The sequence below is a fragment of the Macaca thibetana genome, chromosome 6 (assembly GCF_024542745.1).
Source record: "Macaca thibetana thibetana isolate TM-01 chromosome 6, ASM2454274v1, whole genome shotgun sequence".
In the NCBI taxonomy this organism is placed as follows: domain Eukaryota; kingdom Metazoa; phylum Chordata; class Mammalia; order Primates; family Cercopithecidae; genus Macaca; species Macaca thibetana.
In genome coordinates, this window is record NC_065583.1 from 35140827 (window position 1) to 35163876 (window position 23050).

Here is a 23050-nt window from a genome sequence, read left to right on the forward strand (position 1 = left end):
AAATGAGCTGGAAATGTCCATCTAGTTCCTAATTGTGTTTCCACTTTTTTTTTTTTAAGAAAAATTTCACTGCAGTGGTCACCTTTGTAAGTCGCCTCAGCAAAGACTCCAAGGAGTGAAAGGGCCTCAGAAGCTGAATTACCCTCCCACCCCTAGTGGTGGTCCCTCCAGATCAGGGCTGAGGGTGGGTGGGTAAATCTTGCCCGTGCTGTACCTGTTCTGTGGATGAACAGAGGACTTCAGTCTGCGGGGCTGCCAATCCCAGCATCTTTCACAAGCTTTCACTTTCACATCTTTCACTAAATTAACTATAAAAATGTAGAAAGAAGTCTTACTTCACATCTAATTTAAAAGCCCAAGCTGATGCAAAACATTAAGGATCCTGACCAAAAAATCCAAATGACAAAATATCTAAAAACCACACCCTCAGCACTATCTAGCCTCCCGTGCACATACCCTTTATTAAGATGTTTCAAATTTCTCTCTTAAAGAAGAAAAGCTGGAGCATGAAACAAAAATGGTTTCCTGCATACTGACTGGTTAAGCAATGCAAAATTGTTTTCCTGATGATAAATTGTTAGGGGTGGGTTTGCTACAGAGAAATCTTTTTTATAGGCTCTAATTTCATAATTTACAATTTGCATTTAAATGTACCCAGCAAAATGCTTTCCTTTGAGGGGAAAAAAAATGTTTATGCTGAGCTTACATAGATGATTTCATGCTTTAGAATGATCTAACCACACTGAATAGTCTTCAGAGGAGGCAAAGAACTGATAGTGAAAGATTATTTTAAAAGACTTTTCATGAAATACAATTCTTACGTAGTTGAGAGTATTCCTAAAAAAAGCAGTGAAGTAAAAAAAAAAAAAAAAAAGGTATGTATTAAAAACTGGATGGGTGGGTAACACAAAATAAGAATTGACATCTGGGCCCTTTCTTTAAAAAAAAAAAAAAGTATGGTAGATATGGGCTGTATTTGACTTTGGACAGAAGTTGGCATCTTCTTATCCCTAAAAATTAATAATGTGTGTGAATGCAAAGAATGCTCTGACCATTAGAGTAAAGACTAGTAAAGAGAATGACTGCCAATATGAAACATTTCATTGCACACACCTATATGTTATAAATTTGGTCTCTTTCAAAAGCGTCCTGAAGTCAGCTTTGGCTGTGATATATTTGTCTCTGATATATTCTTCAAATTCTCTTTGTTTTTTCTGTTAAAAAAAAAAAAAAAAAAAGTTAAGATTATGGAAATAAAGCCCACTAATTCCAAAATAAACATCAATTATTTATTAAACAGTAATGTTTAAGTCACATAATAAAATTCAAATTTCAAAAGAAAAAGGCAACAGGGTACATTTTGTTCATATATAAAATTCATTAAATCACATAATCTGCAATGCTCATTTTTGTGGCATATAGAAAGAATGAGGAATCATAAATTAGTAGTGGCTGAAACTTGAGAACTTCCTATGCGCTACACTGCTGAGCATTTTATGAGGATCATCTACTTCAATCTTCATAATAACCTCATGAAGTGGACACTTAAAAATAAGGATATTAAGGATTAAGTGTTCACTTCCTGCACACTGTATTTTTAACTTCAAGAACAAAAACAGTAATTTGTGGATACAGCAACTGTAGGTTAACACTCAAAACTTAACTTACACAGTACTGAGCATTTAGCTTTCTGGCAAGCCAAAAGTCATAAGATGAATAAACTCTTTGGACTTAAAAAATACTTTATTATCAATTCTAAACAGTCAGAAAAGTTGGAAACTGAGACTGGGTCTACCCCTCTTTCCCAGTCATGCATATTTTATGGTCCAAACATCTACAATCCAATAGACTTTGAGGGGGAAGAAGATTAGATTTATGAGTTTTTATAAAAGATGCCCAGACCTAGAGAAACCAACCAGGAAAGGGGAATGACGTAAAAGAAAACAAATAAAAGGCCTAGGGATAAAATGAACTATAGTAAACAACACTTTTCTTAACATCATTCACTGTTTCAGACCTTGAAGCATATGAGAACTAGCGATCTCGTTACAGGGTTCTGTTAGTCAGGCTTAAGAGTCAAGTGCTTTCATAGTTTGGTACCAATTGCCAGCCTAAATCTAAATATGTCTGTCTAGTGGTACCTGACTAAAATAAAACTGCAGCTTCATTAAACCTCTAAGATCCTAAAACCCCAAGCATTAAAATGTTAAACTTTCTATTGTGCTCTCTTGCTAATTTATCATGCAAGAAACAAAACATGAACTTAAAAATCAGATTCATTTCTCATACACTTAAAAGTAATTCACTTAAAACAATCAACTTCATATTTAAGTATTTATAAATTGATAGTAAATCTTGACACAAAATCCTCTTACCCTGTCACTGGAGGAGAACTTAATACACCGAGGATCTTCCTTAATGATTTTTTTTACTTCTTTCCACGTGGATGTTAAGGTAATCTTTGAAAAGACATGTGAATAAAAAACATAAATACAACTCACTTTTACTTAGGGGGTCAAACTGCAGCACATATGGTACATAATATTACACACTGACCTGCGATCTCTTGTAATGCCCAAGCGTAACTGGACTAGTTAGGGACAGGGAAGCAGCGTTAATGCAATTTCTTTTTGTTGGCTTGCCACAAGAGTTATTTTCATGGCCATACTTTCAAGGTGGCCTAAGACAATCACCTGCAAACCCTGTATTTACATGGGCAAACATCGTAACTTCTGAAGAAACCATCACCAAAAAGAGAGCAGATAAAAAGGAACAAAACCTGGATAACAAAGCGTACAAACTGCCGAACAAGAGGCCACAGTACCAAATTGAAAATGGATCAAAAGAAGAAATTTGCTAAATCTATTATCAGGAGGGATCACTGACCACACAGCTAAGGACATTTTGAATTACTATAGGAGCAGTTATGAATGTGAAAACTAGAAAGAATAGGAATTTCTAAATAATTAAGAATACCATAATTTTTTTAAATCAGAGAATTGTCATATAACGAATTCCAGTAATGAATCTAAAGACCATGACACTAAAAATCATATCAATGCTTTGCTTTAAGAAATTACTAACAAAGATTCATCCAGATTAAAATGAGAAAAATAAGAGACTCTTACCGCAGAAGTTTCATCCAGAAGTTGCCTAAAGTGCTCCCTCTTTTTTTTGGTAAGTGCTTCAATGTGTTCATTAAAAAGTTTCTCTTTCTCCTCTCTTTCCAATAAGGATCCAGATTCCCAGCGGTGATCTTTTCGGAGGGTCCTACGAGTATCAGACCATGACACATCTGAAGAACGTACCTGAAGAGAAAAAATTATATATATATCACCAAAGAGACTTATCTGAATGTCTATTTGCACTTCCATGTCCACTGCAGCATTATTCACAATAGCCAAGATACGGAATCAACCTAAGTGTCTATCAACAGATAAATGGATAAAGAAAATGTAATAAATATACACAATGGAGTACTACTCAGCCTTAAAAAAAAGAGGAAAATTCTATTCATCTGTGGCATGGACAAACCTAGAGGAGAATATAAGTGAAATAAGCCAAGCACAGAAACACAAATATTGCATAGTCTCACATTTGTGGAATCCGAAAAAGTTGAACTCACAGAAATAGAGAGTAGATAGATGGTCACCAAAGTCTAGGGGGTAGGAGACAGGACGAGGGAGAGAATGAGGAGTTACTTGTCAAAGATAAGGAAGTTTCAGAGAGACAGCGGGAATAAGTTTTGAGATCTACTGTACACCAGGGTTAACTAAAGTCAATAATGTATTCTATATTCAAAATAACTGACAGCAAATTCCAAATGTCTCACCACAAAAAATTACAAGCAAACAAAGTGATGAATATGTTAAACAGCTTTGGTTTAATCATTCCACATTATCTACCTATATGGAAACAGCAACTGTACCCCGTAAGTATATACAATTATGATTTCTCAAAACAATTTTTAAAAAGAAGACAGCATAATAGAAGGCATAACAGGTCACGCTGGCTCACCAACCAGCAAAAAGATATGCTTCATTGGTGGTAATGGCATTAAAAGTTAAGCCACACTACTGCCAATGTGAAGAACCGCAGACTAAAATGACAGAAAGGTAAGAAAAGAAAAAGATAAAAACATTTATTTAACCAACACTTACCAAGCATCTAAATACAAGTCAGATAAATACCATGCTTCACAGTAAGATTACAAAATAAGACGCTATCCCTTCTTTCAAAGAGCTCACTTGAAGAAAAACAAGGATAAAAAGGCCAGGCGCGGTGGCTCACGCCTGTAATCCCAGCACTTTGGGAGGCGGGTGGATCACCTGAGGTCAGGAGTTTGAGACCAGCCTGGCCAACATGGCTAAACCCCATTTCTACTAAAAATACAAAAATTAGCTGGGTGTGGTGGCGCGTGCCTGTAGTCCCACCTACTCAGGAGACTGCGGCAAGAGAATCACTTGAACCCAGGAGGCAGACGTTGCAGTGAGCCAAGATCATGCCACTGCACTCCAGCTGGGTGACAGAGACTCTATCTCAAAACAAACAAACAAACAAAAACAAAAAGGATAAACATGTAAACAAATAACTGCAAGTACAGGTAATAAGTGCTGCAGAGTCATATGCTGAGCAGAAGGGTGGTCTAAGGAACAGTGAGATCGAATCTGCCTAGATGGGTCAGGAGTAGCCTCACAGGAGAGATATTTGAGTGTACCCTTGAAGAACGAGAAAGTGTGTCACTGCAACAGGAACACTTCCAAATCATTTCAGGTAGAGGGACTGCCATGAGCAATGGAAGGATGGTATGGTTCATTAAGCATGTTCAGCAAGGCTACAGTTCAAGGAGCAAGTGAAGAAAGCAAAGGTGTTTAGGAAATATGAAGGTGGGAGGTAAGAAATGAACCATCTTTTATATTATGCTAAGGAGGCTGAATGTGACCTGCAGGAAACTGCTGAGAGTACAGAGAACCTTCATCCCCTGCAAGTAACCAGGAGAGTGACAAAATTAGATTCGTTTTTTATGAAGATTTCTGTGACTGCAATAGAACAGATAAATTTGAGGGAATGTTAGAGGTAGGGACAGAAATTAGGAAACTACTATAATTGTCTAGGGTGTAGGACAAGGTTGTCCAACCTGTGGCCCACAGGCTACATGCAGCCCAGGATGGCTCTGAATGTGCCCCAACACAAATTCATAAACTTTCTTAAAACATTATGAGATGTTTTTGTTTTTTTTTTTTTTTTTTTTTTTTTAGCTCATCAGCTATCATTAGTGTTAACGTACATTTTTCTTTTTGAGACGGAGTCTCACTCTGTCACCAGGCTGGAGTGCAGTGGCACAATCTCGGCTCACTGCAGCCTCCGTCTCCCAGGTTCAAGTGATGCCCCTGCCTCAGCCTCCCACGTAGCTGGGACTACAGGCACGCACCACCACACCCGGCTAATTTTTGTATTTTTACTAGAGACGGGGTTTTGCCATGTTGGCCAGCCTAGTCTTGAACTCCTGACCCCAAGTGATCTGCCCGCCTTAGCCTCTCAAAGTGCTGGGATTACAGGCGTGAGCCACCGTGCTCAGCCATGTTAGTGAACTTTATGTGTGGCCCAAGACAATTCTCCTTCTTCCAATGTGGCCCAGGGAAGCCAAAAGATTGGATACCTCTGGGTAGAGTAAGAAACAGATGCAAGGGAAGAAATCAGAAGTGACAAGAGTAAAAAGTTCCACTGAAAAAGAGAAAAGAAATAGCATAGGAGAGATGTGACAAAGAGAAGCCACCCCCAACTCCAAAAAATATTAGCAAGTAGGACAGTAGTCTGGGGGCATTCACTGTAGGGACAAAAAACCCTACATACCTCAACAACCCGGAGGGGTAAGGGAGAAAGATTTACAACAAAGTTTCAGGGTATCTCCTGGGGTCAGTTACACCTCCAGTCCTCAATGTCATACCATCTACGAGTGTAACTGATCATCACAATGATGGCCCTAAATCATCAAGAAGGTTAAATTGTGTTCAGCACATTTTGTTTCTCACTATGGCAGGTAAGTGTGTGGTATGTCGACTTTCATCAAGAATGATAAATAATAAAGTTGTGAGACTAAATGATTATGACTTTCCATATGTGCAAAATGCCTAACTTCTGAATTTGTTAAATAACTAGGGTTTTTTCCTATAGTAACAGTACTAATACCAAGTATTCAATTTTTAAATGCTTTATAATTTAGCAAATTATCTCCCTCAGAATTGAGTAACATTAAAATATTCATAACAGTAATATAATAAATTTCCAATATCCAGTATGTTAGAGAAAAAAAGTAAAATATTAACATATACCATATCAGACAGAAGAGCTTTGAAATTCTGGATAGCTTCTTCTCGTTTGTGCTGCTCTCTCTCTCGATCTATTTCTTTTGTTTGTTCTGAACGAGCCTTTTGAACCTCCCTTTCTCGTTCTCGAAGGCTTGCCTCAATGCGGGCTTGCCTTTCAAGCTCCTTTTCTTTTTCTGAGTCTAAATTCTGTAAAAGTAAAAATTACATTATCCTTCTTACCAACTCCATCAAAGTATGTTTTTACAGAATAACCAGCTTGCCAAATAAAAAATTCCAAATCTAGTTTTTGCCCAGAATATACCTAAACACTGTGTGTTTAAACACTCTCGTCTCCAAATCGACTAGACTCTCATGTTAAGAATACTAACAAGAAAAATTCCAAACCCCCAATAGAAAAATCCCCAAAAACATATACCCTTAAACACAAGTTAGAATTGTATTATTCAATGAAAGCAATACAAGTAAACACAACAGTTACCTTGGCTATTTTTTCAATGTACTGTTTGAAAAGATCTTCTCTCATTGATGAACTATCTACTGCTTTGTAACGTGGATCACTTTCTACTTTGTCTTTTACTTTGCTCCATCGAGACTGACTGTCCAAGTGATGATTAGATAATAGTTCAAAGAAATCCGATTTAATCTGTATTTTGAAACAGGTAGTGGGATGGGAGGGAAAATAATGTACCATGAGAAATTCATCATATCTTAAATATTTACAACTAGAAAAAAAATTCACTTACCTTAAATATGAGAATAGCTTTTAAAATACAGGCATTTAGAGTAGAATGAATTACAGTAAAAGATCAGAAGTGTTCTTTTACTAGAAATGTAAACATCAACAAGCATATAAGCTTTCATCTAAAATTTGCCAAATTCAAGATAAATAATACTTTATAAAGAAATTATTCAAATATAGAAAAAGGCTTTTTCAGATTGTTGATAACTTCAGATCTCAGAACTGCCATGTATTCATAGGGAATATAAATTTACATCGAGCTGCATTTATTTTTAGCTAAGAGTCAGGCTTATGAGCTGATAATACTTTAATATCAACATGGTAAAAATGATTTATTTAAAAAACTATATGGATAAAAATTTTGGCCATTGAAATTAATAAGACATTTAAAAATCACTGCAAGTCATTACAAACTTACACTGTCAAATGTCTAAAATCAAAATGGGGTAAAAATTTGTATTTTGGTGAAAAAAGGCAGTTGTACACCTTGATATGTGAGAAAGTTATAGAATTTCTATGTTCATAATTAACCATTACTAAAAAATTGCATTCAGATCTATACTTTTTAGCATTAAACATGTATGCCTATACCATTATAAACTCAGAATGTAAGTGTTTATCCAGTATTATACTCAACTGAAATACCAAGTTAATAACATTATATCAAAGGTATTAAACATTAATCCTTCAGTATCAACATATACAACTACTTAAAACCCCTCTCCAAAACTGTATTTCTTATTTATTTAAATAGGTGAGGAAAGGAGTAAATGAGATAGTTATTTTTATGTACGTCTGAGGGCCTAATTGTTTTAAAATTTAATCCCACGTATACTACTTTGTACTTCTACCACAGAAGATACCCAAGATAACCAAGGTCATTTCAACAAAGGATTCTGACCATATTAAGAACCCCTCCCTTCCAGTAGGAATTGAATATGGACCTTCCCACCTGATCAGGGGAATCAGGATTTAAAATGTGTGTGCACAAAAATATATGAATCATTCCTTCTGCCTAGTCTAACACTATCATTTCCCCTTACAACTTCATTTCTCCTACTGGAGGATTAAAAGTGAGACTGAGGCCAGGCACGGTGGCTCATGCCTGTAATCCCAGCACTTTGGGAGGGTGAGGTGGGTGGATCACCTGAGGTCACGAGTTGGAAACCAGCCTGAAAAACATGGTGAAACCCCGTCTCTACTAAAATTACAAGTTAGCTGGGTGTGGTGGCAGGTGCCTGTAATCCCAGCTACTCGGGAGGCTGAGGCAGGAGAATCGCCTGAACCCGGGAGGCAGAGGTTGCAGTAAGCCGAGACTACACCACTGCATTCCAGCCTGGGCAACAAGAGTGAAACTCCATCTCAAAAAAAAAAAAAAAAAAAAAAAAAGTGACGTTGATGTCCTTTCTGGAAAATACTTTTAAGGTTTTAAGAAAGAGAATATCTGCATCTGAAATGTTTCTAAAGACAAGAGCTAATCAGCTGCGGATTTCTCCACTACTAAACTTGGCCTTTCACTTTGAACTAGTAAGAAATACTCATAAACCCAGTATTTCCAGACAGTGATTAAGAAACCACCTGATGTAGTGATGTAACTTAAATTTTTCTGTTCATCTTGTCTATTTTTTATCTGACATGATGAATACCAAATTCCTAGATGCATTTGACAACTGGAAGGCAAAATTTACAAAATTTATGTTAAATAAAACATGCAAGTTATATCAAATAGGAATCTTTCTAAGCCACAGGAATTTGTATTAGCTTAAAACAATTTTCATATGTTAGACATGAAACCTATAAAGTAAGGATTATCATATAGGTTTTTAAATGTGTGATGTATAAACAAGTGAACTTTAAATAAAATTAAACTTTAACTTCCTTTCATTGTGGACATTACCATGACAGGTTATAAATGGCTTACTAAGGCTATCAGTATGAGAACAATTGCCTGACAGCTGCATAAATGTCAAAAAATGTCATTTACCATTAGCTGCAATTCAAGGCCTTATTATTCTCCCCATTCCTTACTATAATGAAAATAATTTATTCACAGGAAATTTAAAAGAGAGGGAAGAGAAAAATATGTCAATTTCGTAACAGTGGATTAACTCCAATTACGTACAACCTCAAATGTGCTATATAAAAGGTAAAGTATTTGAACCACAATTCTATAAAAATTGGTTATAATATTACAATAAAATAGCTTAAGAATAGCTACTTTGGCAAACAAAATAATTTTTTTTTTTAATCCCACTCTGTTGTCCAGGCTGGAGTGCAGTGGAACCATCAAAACTCACTGCAGCCTTGACCGTTTGGCTTCAAGCGATTCCCCCACTTTAGATTCCAGAGTAACTGGAACTACAGAAGCACATCACTACTACCAGCTATTTTTTTGTTTTGTTGTAGAGATGGGGGTCTTGCTATATTGTCTAGGCTGGTCTCAAGCAATCCTCCTGCCTCGGCCTCCCAGAGTGCTGGGATTACAGGCATGAATCACCACGCCTGGCTGATAATTAGACTTTTAAAGGCATTTTTTAATAAAATGGAAATCTAGTAGTTAAAACTACATGAAAATGATGCTCTTACTGTGAGAATGACTTTACCTTGAAAACGTTACTTAAGAAAAACAAGAATTTCACCAGAAGTCAATGTTCTTCACAGGTTTTCAAAACTGGTTTTAAAATTAGTTTTAAACCTTCAGTATTCTAACTATCATAATGCTACAAAGACCAGCTGGAGAATTACAAGAACAAGGAAATAAATTCTAATACCATGCTACTGGTACTGCTCTTGCTATCTAATTACAAAGTTCCAATGTGATGTTTTTTTTAAGTATACACAATATACTTAAGAACAGTATAAACAATACAGTGGAAGTCATGAAAGAAAAATGATAAAACCCCATAAACCAAATGTGCTCAAAATGTGAATATAAAATCCACTATATTTAAACCCTTACTTTAAAGATTTCTGCTTTGATGGCCTAGTTAGTCATTGATTTTGCATTCTTTAAATTGGCTGAGAAAGCTTCACTTTAGCAATTTCCTGCCTTTTTTTCTTTAATCTAGTAATGGTATAAAGCCAAACCTGTAATTTAGAGAATTAAGATTTTTATAGTCAAAATAAAATAAAGCTGAATATATTAAATATTAGATTTATTTAATTTAGATGTCATATCTATTTAATTTCTTTTTTTAAATTAACACATTCTGGGCACAATTCTCATCACTTCATAAGGAAAAAAGACTAAAAAAATGTAAAGTACCGGAACTGCGGGAGGCTAAAGTCACCACACAGAGATACCAATTCTTTCCTCACTAGGGAATCCCATAACACTTTGCGTGTCAGTGATTGACAGCTGTCACTGAACTGATTGACAGGCCGCACAGCACAAAACTGTAAAGTCTATCCACTTGTTATAAAACAGAATACATAAAATAGTTATAAAAAAAAGTGTTTAGAAAAAGAAAATCAGTTACAAATGCAAAGATAAATACATTTAATTTGTATAAAAGCAATCATACAAAATCAAACAATCACTTATTTACTTGGTTTTCTTAAATAGGTTATTCTAAAAGTCAAAAGTAGCAAATAATTCATTAACATGACTCTAATTCAACATATAAAATTATGTAGTAGAATTTGATTTTACACATTTCCTCTGAGAAGCATAATCATTTTTTAAGTAAACAGTGAAACAATTCTGGAAAACTCACTTGGAAGCCAAATAAGTTGGATAATTAGGAAGTTTCAGATATTTCTGATAAAAGCTGTTTTAGCTAATACTGTTACTATTTTGAATCAAAGAGACTTCTTCCCAGGAGTAGCATTACTTTCAAACAACATTCCTTAATAGAACTTGTAATATTATAACTTTCTAGAATAAGAGGTAATTGTAAATGTCAAGAATGATTAGGCTCCAGAGGTTATTTTTCTACATTCACAAAGCATACTGGGACACTAAGGAGAGTGGCTGCATGTTTTGATGGTTCACACACCACTGGGGTCATCTCCCTACTACTTTGCCTCCCCAGTGGTAAGCTCCTCTCCACTCCTGACGCTGCTATCAAATGACATTTGGAATTCATTCATCTTTAATAGCTGACCTTTAATTCTGATAAGCAGTAATTTATATGTAAGATATGTTTACTGAAAGATTAGAAAGTCACTAAAATGCTGTCTTTTAGAGGGCAAAAAAGATAAAGAAGCTCTTTGAAATTCAAATATTACCACCTATAAAGAATCCTGAAATCTTAGAAGGCACCACCAAGCAGGCAGTCCTAACAACCCGTTCTGAGTTTACCAGGCATCTTAATATTAATATAATTTAAAGCAAAAGTATATAGTTTAGTGAAGCTACTAAAATAAGCATTACGTAAGTAAAGTGATAGAATACATACATACATAAATAATTATAAAAGCTAAAAGAACAGTCCATGTAGGTCCTATTATTTATGCTGATGGATAAGGTTAGACACATTAACACCAGCACAGTCCTTTCCCATTCACACTCCCATCAATCACACCACTGGAACTAAAACCATCTTACCTTCTCACCTCTGGTCTTCGAATCTTCTTTCTCTTTCTTCCTAGCAGCGGCCACAAACTCATTAAACAAGGCTTCTCGGTCTTTCATCTTTTCAATTGCTTTGAATCTTGAATCTTTAGCATGCTTGGCTGCAAATTCACTAAAAGTTGCTCTGTAACAAAATTACAAGTGTGCTAACTTTGGCAGTTACTTCTGCTTGTATAAAGGCATAGCAGAAGATACCATTTTTCCAACAAGAGTATATGACAAAGAGACACTGGGACTCAACATCTACCTAACAGTGAACACTAGGTTTCAGAAAGGAGTAAAAAGAGGTAAAGAGCAAAAATGTGGTTAAGGGATTTGTATGCTATCAGCATAGAATTAGAATACTTATTATAAAAATAAAAAAAGAGAGATCACAGAGTAAAGAATTTGCATGCCTCAAGAGACAAGAGCTCATCAATTTCTACTCTAAGATGAAGCTGAGTCCTGCCTCCAGCCATAAGAGAAAAATTTTTATTGGATTAGCTGTCTTTCCATACACGACTATAAAACTGGACAGAAGCATATGAGACAACTGACTTCAAGGAGTAGACAACAGAAAGAGTTAAGACTGAAATGCCTGAAAGGGAAATTTATGAGGTGCAGAGAGAGCTCAAGTCCAAATAGAGTACCGTAGGCTTAATGAACTGGAGGAAGCAAAGATTAGAGCTTGGGTGAAGAGGAATCTGTAAAGAGAAGGTACCCAAGAAAAATCCGACTTAGCGATTACCCATGAGTCCACAGCTAAGGCCAAGCTGTGTAACAGCAGGGAAAGATCACTCTCTACATCAGGCTACTACAGGATTAAGAACATAGAAGAGATAATAGACAGAGTCAGTAGTATTAAAGGGAGAATAGGAACAGGCCAACAAAGTCCACAAAAGATCCACAAGGAAAACAGGGCTGGAAGGCTAAAAGAAACATATTACACTTTCAGAGATTCACACTAACATAAAGTCAAGCCTAAAGGTGGCAACCAGTAAATGAACTGCCTACTGAAACAAAAACATCCACTTTTCAATGAAAGGTAACAGACTCCACGGTCTCTACATATTAGCCACAAAGTCCAATATTCAATCAAAAATCACTAAATATACAAAGAAATGTGATCCACAGAAAAATTTTTTTGAAGTCAATAGAAACTGAACCCAAGATGTCCAGATGTTGCTATAAGTAGACAATAACTTTAAAATAACTATTACTGGCCAGGTGCAGTGGCTCATGCTTGCAATCCCAGCACTTCAGCGGGGGCAAGGTAGGAGGATCATTTGAGGCCAGGAGTTTCAGACAAGCCTAGGCAACAGAGTGAGACTCCGGCCGGGCATGGTGGCTCATGCCTGTAATCCCAGCTACGTGAGAAGCTGAGGCAGAATAATCTTTTGAACCTGGGAGTCAAAGGCTGCAGTGAGCCGAGATCGTGCCACTGCACTCCAGCCCGGATGACAGAGCAAGGCCTTTTATCAAGAAAACAAAAACAAAAAAACATAGCGTGGCCAGGCATGGTGGCTCATGGCTGTAATCTCACCACTTTGGGAGGCCAAGGCAGGTGGATCACTTGAGGTCAGGAGTCCCAATACCAGCATGGCCAACAAGGTGAAACCCTGTCTCTACTAAAAATACAAAAAAAATTAGCTGGGAGTAATGGTGGGCGCCTGTAATCTCAGCTACTCAGGAGGCTGAAGCAGGAGAAAAACCTAGGAGGCAGAGGCTGCAGTGAGCTGAGATCACGCCACTGCACTCCAGCCTGGGTGACAGAGCAAGACTCCGTCTCAAACAAAACAAAACAAAACAAAACAAAAAAACACCACAGTGAGGCTCTGTCCCTACAAAAAATTTAAAAATTGGTTGGGCATGGTGGCACACGCATATAGTCTCAGCTACTCAGGATGACTGCTTAAGCCCAGGAGTCCGAGGCTACAGTGAGCTGTGACTGAGCCACTGCATACTAGCCTGAACAACAGAGCAAGACTCTGCCTCTTAAAAAAAATAACTAAATAAACAAAACTGTTATTATTACCCTGAAAGAATCAAAGAAAAACAGGTTCAAAGAACTGAAAACATGATCTAAAAATGAATGAATAAGGAGTTTCAGCACAGATGCAGAAAATAATAAAAAGAACCTAAAACTAATGAAAAAAATTAACTGGATAGGATTAACATCAGAGTTGACAATAGAATAAAGAGTCAATTATATGAAGTTAGATCACTAACAATTATCTAATCCAAAGAGGAAACAGAAAAAAGACTGAGGTAGGGGAAACAGTCTCAGGGACATGTGAGATAATATCAAACACTAATATATGTGTGATTAGAATCCCAAAAGAGGAAAGAATGAAGGAGGGCAGGAAAAGTACTAGCCAAAAACTTCCCAAATTTGATGGAAAACATCAATTTATAAATTCAAAAAGCTCAGCAAACTCCAAACAGGTTAAATAAAAGGATGAGGCTTATGAGGGAGGGCTAATAAAAGGCTAATAAAGCCTTTTTTACGTTTTAAAAAAGAAGTTTCTCCATAAATAAAAGGCATTATAAAGCTTTCATATATTTGGTATATATTTTAAATATTTGAAGCTTTCACAAGTGGCACGATCTTGGCTCACTGCAACCTCTGCCTCCAGGTTCAAGCAATTCTTCTGCCTCAGCCTCCCAAGTAGCTGGGACTACAGGTGCCCACCACCACGCCCGGCTAATTTTTGTATTTTTAGTAGAGATGGGGTTTCACCATACTGGCCATGCTGGTCTCAAACCCCTGACCTTGTGATCCGCCCACCTCAGACTCCCAAAGTGCTGGGATTACAGGTGTGAGCCACTGTGCCCAGTCAAGAATTTACTCTTATAATTAACAAGCCTATACTTAGCATGGTTTTAGAAGAAAAAAATAAAGATTAGCCCATTCAAAAACTAGTTAGCTATTTAAATGCAAAAATAAAACATTCTCTTATGTGTTACAACAAAGATTATATTTTTAATTATCAACAAAAAACTGGCCAGTTAATCTCAATTTTGAACTTAAAACATCAACTGAAGGTTAAAAGTATCCCTCACAGCTAACATTTATTATTTATTTTATATATATACATATATGTACATATATTTTGAGTTTGAGACGGAGTCTAGCTCTGTCCCTCAGGCTGGAGTGCAGTGGCGTGATCTTGGTTCACTGCAAGCTCCGCCTCCCAGGTTCACGTCATTCTCCTGCCTCAGCCTCCTGAGTAGCTGGGACTACAGGTGCCACCATGCCCGGCTAATTTTTTTGTATTTTTTGTAGAGATTGGGTTTCACCATCTTAGTCAGGGTGGTCTCGATCTCCTGACCCCATCATCCACCCGCCTCGGCCTCCCAAAGTGCTGGGATTACAGGTGTGAGTCACCACACCCAACCAGCATTTATTATTTTTAAGCTTTGCTGACCAAGGCTAGATTCTAACAATCTTTTGTATGCAACCAATACTAATCATAATATCTAACGTTAATTCAACATTTTTAACAAAGAATATATTGCAAATCTGGTTTGAACAATAGATACATAACAATAATAAAATGGCATGGTAAAATAAAAATGTATATTCCAGAAAACGGATCATATGTAGTCCATTAAATGTTTTATTTTCATGATAAATTAAGCACTTCGCTTTATAATTTTAAGATAGAAAAAGCAAGTATAGGTTGGGCATCCCAAATTTGAAATCCAAATGCTCCAAAATCCGAAACTTACTTAGTGCCAACAAGACATTCAATTCTGATTTTTGAATTTGGGATGCTCAGCCAGTAAGTATAATACAAATATTCCAAAGTTAAAAAAAAAAAAAAAATCTGAAATCCAAAAGACTTCTGGTCTAAAGCATTTGGGATAAGGGATAATCAACCTGCATTGCTATGATTAAAGAATAAACTATGATTAAAGAAAAAACCTTTCAAAAAGTGGAAAATCAATATGTAAAGTGATAACTGAATTATTTTAGACTTACTTCTATCACTTATAGGTAACAGGTAAAATACCTGACACTTTTTATGAGAAAAGACTAAAGTGAACCTTTAGCATTAGATTCCCATGGAGATGTTTTCTTATGACTTGTTTCTTAATTGTGAAAAACTACTTTAAAACAAACAGGATAAAAAATATTTTGGAGGGAAGTGGGTAACGGTTAGTGGTGGGTGACAGGGAGATAGTAGTGACAAGAAACCGACCACGGGAGGTATGACTTAAATTTTCATTAAAAAGAAAAAAGACATACAAGACACACGCACAGTTCAGTAATTTCCCCCTTTCTTTCCCAGAACAAACTCTGGTGCTCTATATTTACTAGCTCTACTAAAAGGTTCTGCAATATTTCTCCCACTTAAAAAAAAAAAATTAGGCCAACAGACAATATTTTCTCATATTAAAGTTTTTCCTCCTTGCATTCTTCTAGGACTAAAAATGGTCTTAATTTATATGCCAGAGTTGGATGTATCAATATAACAATACAGGACAATGCCCTTAGTGCCTGATCGTTTCATTTTATGAAGTAACCTGCGTAGTACAGATCACTTCAACAATTCTACCTGCCTGAAAAGAACACCAGTAGAGTACTATGATATGGTAAGACTTAGTCAGATCTACTAAAGGGAAACCTCTTTGGAGTTTCAATTATTCATAGACCCATATGGAGTTTTAATAAATATATTCTGCTGAATGATTTGGAAATAAGCTGCAGACATCTTAAGACTTCACTTAGAAATATTTCAACATGCAACTCCTGAGAGTAAAGTCTTTTTCCTCCATAATCACAATACCCAAGAACATTACTATTTCTCTAATAACATCGAATATCCAATTCTTACCAAGTGTCCTCAATTGCCCCCCACACCCCGCCAAAAGTCTTTTATAACACAGACTCAACTATTTTGACCCATGATTTCACTCATTCTTTTGACTTAGAAATAACTCAGGGACTCCCTGGAAAGTCTGAACCTCTATCACCCCTGAAGAATATTACATTCTTAATATCACAAACACTCTATTAGCTTTTATTTCTAAAACTTAAATACCATATTTCAAATATAAAACTGTAATACTAAACATACCTTCTTAAACAACATCACTCCTACCTCCACAGACAAAATTAACTATTTATATAAGATGAACCTTTATAGTAAGTGCCATTTAACCAGAGACTCCATGATTCTACTCGACAGTTTTAGAATACTGAAGTATTCACAGTAACCTAACACCATTACTCTTACGTCTAAGTCATAAATAAGAGCAATTCCCCCTGCCTATACAATTCTGTGCAACACTGAAATCTAGTTGAAATCCCAGCTTCACTTGGGTGAGCTACCTAATTTGCTTATCTCATGTAAAACAGGTATCACATAAATACCTAAATCAAACTACCTGTGCTGAAGACTGAATATCTGTATGCATATATAAAAAACTGTATGCTTTCAGTCATGTTTACATGTATGTATAAATGCAGACATACATGTTTTAAAGTGCAAATAAGCACATAAGATATCCAGTAACTATTATTATAAAGTTAGGCAAATAAATTTAAAATGTCTCACTGTCTTTAGCCCATTATATGTATTTAATACATATTATCAATCAACTGAAAATGTCAGACACAACCATTTCTAGACACTTAGAAAATTTTGAAACTGAAGTGGTAAAAGGTCCTTTACCACTTCAATTTAATCAAAATAATGTTCTTCCTCTGCAACTTAGTATGTATAAATCTTTACAAAGATGGGGCACAGATTTTCTATCATATACTAGTTTCTAAAGAACTTATTCCCCCAGGGAAGCACTTAAATCAAAGGTATCTTTCTTAGAGCATTTAGGATTCCTCTAAAGGAAACAAGTAAGAAATAAAGATTAGAAATTTTGGCAAAAACCGATAATCAAATAAGGAGCTTTTAGTGCCCAAATAGCCAAAAAATATGTATTTTTTTAATTTTTAAAAACTGATCTTAGGAGAAAATAAATACACTTTGATATTTAAGGGAAACAAACCACATACCTTGGATTAAATTTTGCTTCTTCCATCATTTTTTTGAAATCTTCCTTGGCTTGCATTATTTTATTTTTCTTTTCCCTGCGTTCTTCCTCTGCCCTGGTCTTTACATACTGATCAAACACCTATTACAAAAATCAACAAATTTGACAAGTCAATCTTTCATATAGGTAATTTAACTACCAAATTATTGGACAATGTCTTTGTCCAAACTATACCAGGAAAAATATATTAACTGTAGATAATTATACACAGATAATCTATACCAAGTTTCACTGTAAAGCTTCATTGAAATATTACACAAGCATACAGCTCTCTACTTAAAGGGCTTCAAGAACGAAAGAAAACAGCAAAAACCCTCTTTAATTTTTTTCCAGATTATAAATTAAATACATGATTATTATAAACATTTCAAGAAATTCAGAAATGCGTAAGAGAAATCACAGTCTTCCCAAATCCCTTTTAGAAAGAAATATCAATGGTATGGAATCTGTAGTATATTTTATTTCTGTGCTTCTCATAAGACCTAAGTATTTTCACTACAATGTAATCATGCTTTTCATTTATTCTATATTTCCCCCACTTAATAATAGTCAAGATAATGAACTGATCATCTATTTACCGCCTACTTCACACCGTATAAAATGACAGAAGAACTTCTTTTTTAAGTAACAAACCAACAATAATAAGGAATTGAGGAAAAAAACCCCAGCAACTTGCAAAGCTGATGGGACAAGCGGAAAAGGACACGTGACAGATATGAGAGCACTCAACATAACCTAATAGTCAAGAAAAACAAAAAGGCAACTCAAGTTTTTTTTTCTGAAACCAGAATCTCCTCAAACAACTCAAGAATACATAGCATCAAATATCTATGGAGGTGAGGATGGGGTATAGCTAAAATAAGGAGTATTTTAAGGATGAAAAGCTATTTAGTAAGTTGTTAAATTGCTAGATTCCCTCACCAACTTAATGTTTCTGGGCACTACCACTTCTGAATGTAAAAGGCAAGTGACTATTCTAAAGCAAACAATTAGCAAACTATGGCCTACGGGTTGTTTTTATACAGCGCAAGAATAGTTTTTACATTTTTTAAAGGGTTGAGGGGAAAAATAGAAAATTTCATGACACATGAAAACTAAATAAAATTCAAACGACAGTATCCATAAATAAAGCTTTAACTGAACAGCAATGCTTAGACCCTTACGTATGTCTATAGGTACCTGACACTTAAACAGCAGTTACACAGTTACAATAGAGACCATATGGCCCACAAAGCCTAAAATACAAATTATCTGACTTAAAAATTTGCTGACCACCTGCTCTAGAAAATAAAAGAGAGTGTCTTTGAACTGGGGGAACCTGAATTGGGAGCGAATAAGGCAAACCAAACTAAAAACATGGAGATCAACCAAACACATACCAAATACTAAGAAACAGTTTTCTCAGATCCAAAGCAGAGAGATCTGTGCCCTCCAGCCAGGAGAGTAGGTCTTTATTGGGAATCTGACCAGCCTAAAACAATGGACTCCAGGGGTTCTCAACAAACCAGCCTAACTCACCCTACAGCATGTTTCTCAACCTTGGCACACTGATGTTTTCAGCAAGATGTATACCAGCATCCCTGGCCACTAGCCACTAGATCCCAGCAGCACTCCCTTCAATTGTGACAAAAATGTCTCCTGGGGGCAAAACTGCTTGTGGTTGAGAACCACCACTCTGCAGCATAGCCCCAAAGCACGAGGGCCCACCTAGACACTAAGAACACCCAAACAGGCCGGGCGGTGGCTCACACCTGTAAGTCCCAGCACTCTGGGAGGGCAAGGCAGGAGGATCGTTCTCGCTCAGGAGTTCAAGACCAGCCTGGGCAACATGGCAAAATCCCATCTAAAGAGAACAAACTTAGTGGAATCAGAAACTATACAGAAAAATAAAAACTTAAAAGAAAAAAATGTTCCTAAACAACCTCACAGAGCTAAGATAATGCACCCATAAGGTAAGAAAAACCTCAAAAAACATAAAAGAACTCCGAGAAATTAAAAGACACAATACATTTTAAAAATCTAAATACTTGGTTGATAAAGGCAAGGAAATTATTTAAAAAGTTAAATAAAAAGATAACGGTAATTAACAGGAAAGTGAAAAAACTTAAGGACCAATCCACAAAAGCAAATTCAAATTCTGTCCCAGAATGAAAAAACAGAGAAAAATTAACACAAGAGAATTTCCCATAACTAAAAGAGTTGTTTCCCATTGAAAAGGTCAGCCAAGTGCCCAGCACAACAGACCCTTCCTCTAGGAAAAACACCACTATGGCATTTCAGAATACTAAGGACTAAGAGAGCTACATACTTAGAGGGAAAAAAAAAACAGATTCTCATATAAAGGAACACGAATGGCTTCAAAAACAACGAACACTAGAAGCAGAGCAATGCCTTTAGCTGGCCAAACAATTCCAAATAAGGGTACAACAAAGGTTTTTCCAAGTATGTTAGGCCTCAAATGAATTTTCCCTGCACATTCTCTCAAGAAGCTACAAAAAGGAAAAGACTTACTATGTAGGGAACAGGTCTACGAACATCTTTGTAACAAGTACAACAAAATGTTCCAAAATACCTTCGACATCTTCCCAAGTCAATCCATGTATGTCTACCAATCTTCATCTACTGGGGGTCTTGGAACATATCCTCCACAGATGAGGGGGGACTTGGAACATATCCTCCACAGATTACTGTATCTATGATTACCTGACCAGTCCCCTGCTAGACATATAAGTCATCTTCAATTTCCTCTAAGTATAGCACTGCAGAAAACCTTTTGAAAGTACTTGCATGCTGAAGAGAGGGAGAAAGTTGTTTCCAACTCTTTTCTCAGTATATACTTACTTTTAAATAAAAGTATTAAATGACACATAAAATTCAAGGGAATTTATATTCACTTTCCTTTGAGAATCTAGAAAGAACTTCATATTCCCTCTGCTGTGCTACCCTAGACCAAGGTTAGGAATCACTCTCTAAGATAAAAATCTCATAAAAAATTAGGGGTTGTGTTATGCTTCCAAGTTGCTCCTAATTATTTGTGTCATGCTTCCCAATACACTTGGCCTTATGTTCCCTATGTTAAGTGGTTATTTTCTCATAACCTCAACTCATGAGCAAAATTTCATAATAAATACAATGAAAATGAGTAAATTTTAAAAATAATTGTTAAGTTCACTTTTATAGGCATGAACAAAAATGTATATTAAAGGGCTATGCCCTTTAAGCCTTCAAGGCAGCTCTGGAGCTCTGGAGTGCTTGCAATGTTCCATTTTTTTGAACATGATATATTCATTTTGTGAAATTTCACTTATGGTTTTATCTTTTCTATATGTTTCAAAATACGTTTACTAAAAATGTCTCCATTATTTGATTCTCATATTTTTAATTTCACAATGATTCAATGACAAATTATTCAGTAACAGTGGCCTAGATGGTTGACAATTCCGAGTAATCATGTTGGTAACACAGTACCATACTGTAATACTGTCAATATTAAAAAGCTCTGAATAACAAACGAGGTATCAAAAAGTTTATTTTGGTGTTTTCTCTTGGAGTTCAAGGGCAGGGCTTTATTTTTTTTAACTGACAAATAATAATTGTACATATGCATGGGGTTACTGTGTTTCAATATATGTACAATCGAAACGTGTTTAAATACATATCATGTAGAGTGATGAGATCAAGATAATTAGCATATCCATCTCAAACATTTATCATTTGTGTTGGAAAAACGTTCAATATCCTCCTTCTGGCTCTTCAAAACTACTTATTACTGTTAATCAGTCATCCTACAGTGCTACAGAACCCCAGGACTTATTCTTCCTATCTAGTTTTAATTATATATGCTTTAACAAATCTCTTCCTATCTTCCGAGTTCTCCCTACCCTTCTCAGCCTCCAGGAGCCTCTGTTCTACTTTTTACTTCTACTACATCAACTTTGTTTTGTTTCCAGGAGTGAAAACATAGGATGTTTATCTTCCAGTTCTTGGCTTATTTCATTTAACATGACTTCCAGTTCCATCTATGTTGCTGCAAATGACAGGATTTCATTCTTTTTTGTGGCTGAAACCCCATTTTCTCTTTCCAGTCATCTGTTATTGGACACCCAGGTTGATTCTGTATCTTGGCTACTGTGAACAGTGCTACAATAAACATGTGGGTACTGGTATCTCTTCAATACAATGATTTCTTTTCCTTTCAATACATACCTGGTAGGGGGATTGCTGGATCATATCATTGCTCTGTTTGTAGTTTTTCGAGGAACCTCCATACTGTTTTCCATAATGGATATACTAGTTTAAATTCTAACCAACAGTATATAAAGAGTTCCCTTTTCTGAGTATCCTTGCCAGTATTTGTTATTTTTTCCTCTTTTATATAAGCCTTCCTAACTGGAGTGAGACACCTCACTGCTGTTTTGATTTGCATTTCCCTAATGATTAGTGATGTTGAGTATTTTTTCATATATTTAGTGGCCATTTGTATGTTTTGAGAAATGTCTGTTCAGATCATCTGCCCATTTGTTAAGATTTTTTTTTTCTGTTGAGATGACTGAGTTCCTCGTACATTTTGGACATTCAATTCCCTGTCAAATAAGTAGTTAGCAAATATTTTCTCCCATTCTGTAGGATGTCTTCACTGTTGTTTCCCTTGCTATGGAGAATTGTTTTGATATAACCCCATTTGTTTATTCTTGCTTGTGCTTTTAAGGTCTTATTTGTAAAACCTTTTCCCAACCAATGTCTGGAATCATTTCCTCGATGGTTTTTTCTAGTAGTTTTCTCATTTCAGTTCATACAATTAGGTCTTTGATCTATTTTGAGTTGATTTTCAAATACGGTAAGAGGTGGGGTTCTAATTTCATTTCTTCTGCATATAGATTTCCAGTTTTCCCAGTATCACTTAATGAAGAGACTGTTCTTTCCACAGTGAGTGTTCTTGGCACCTTTGTCAAAATAAGTTGGTTATAAATACATGGATTAATTTCTGAGTTCCCTATTCTGTTCCTTTGGTCTGTGTGTTTTTATGACAGTACCATACTGTTTTAGTTACTACAGCTTTCTAGCACATTCTGAAGTCTGGTACTACGATACCTCCAGCTTTGTTCTTTTTGCTTGGGATTGCTTTGGCTATTTTGTCTTTTTTGGTTTCACAAAAATTTTAGGAATTTTTTTTTTTTTGAAACAGGGTCTCATTCTGTTGCCCTGGCTGGAGTGCAGTAGCAGTCATAGCTCCCTGTAACCTCAAATTCCTGGATCAAGTGATCCTCACGCCTTAGTCTCCCAAGCAGCTTGGACTACAGGTGCACGATACCACACCCGGCTAGTGCTTGTATTTTTTTGTAGAGAAATCTCGCTATGACAGTCTCAAAC

The 23050-nt window shown here is 36.0% G+C and overlaps 2 protein-coding genes across 8 annotated transcripts in view; one reads left to right on the plus strand and one right to left on the minus strand.

The window, feature by feature from the left end:
- The window catches only part of PRELID2 (PRELI domain containing 2), a 1077378-nt gene that overhangs the window by 322964 nt on the left and 731364 nt on the right, over nt 1–23050 (plus strand). The gene's annotated exons all lie outside the window — the stretch shown is intronic.
- The window catches only part of TCERG1 (transcription elongation regulator 1), a 63703-nt gene that overhangs the window by 1123 nt on the left and 39530 nt on the right, over nt 1–23050 (minus strand). For 5 of the 7 annotated variants that reach the window (XM_050793988.1, XM_050793989.1, XM_050793987.1 and 2 more), the window contains 7 exons: nt 17643–17761; nt 11618–11768; nt 6808–6972; nt 6333–6515; nt 3129–3308; nt 2376–2459; nt 1114–1214 (listed from right to left, as the gene is read on the minus strand). In XM_050793988.1, the coding sequence (XP_050649945.1) occupies nt 1114–1214; nt 2376–2459; nt 3129–3308; nt 6333–6515; nt 6808–6972; nt 11618–11768; nt 17643–17761 (983 nt within the window). Of the gene's footprint in view, nt 1–214; nt 309–1113; nt 1215–2375; nt 2460–2556; nt 2703–3128; nt 3309–6332; nt 6516–6807; nt 6973–11617; nt 11769–17642; nt 17762–23050 lie in introns of those variants that run through there. The other 2 variants (XM_050793990.1, XM_050793991.1) reach the window with 2 other exon arrangements.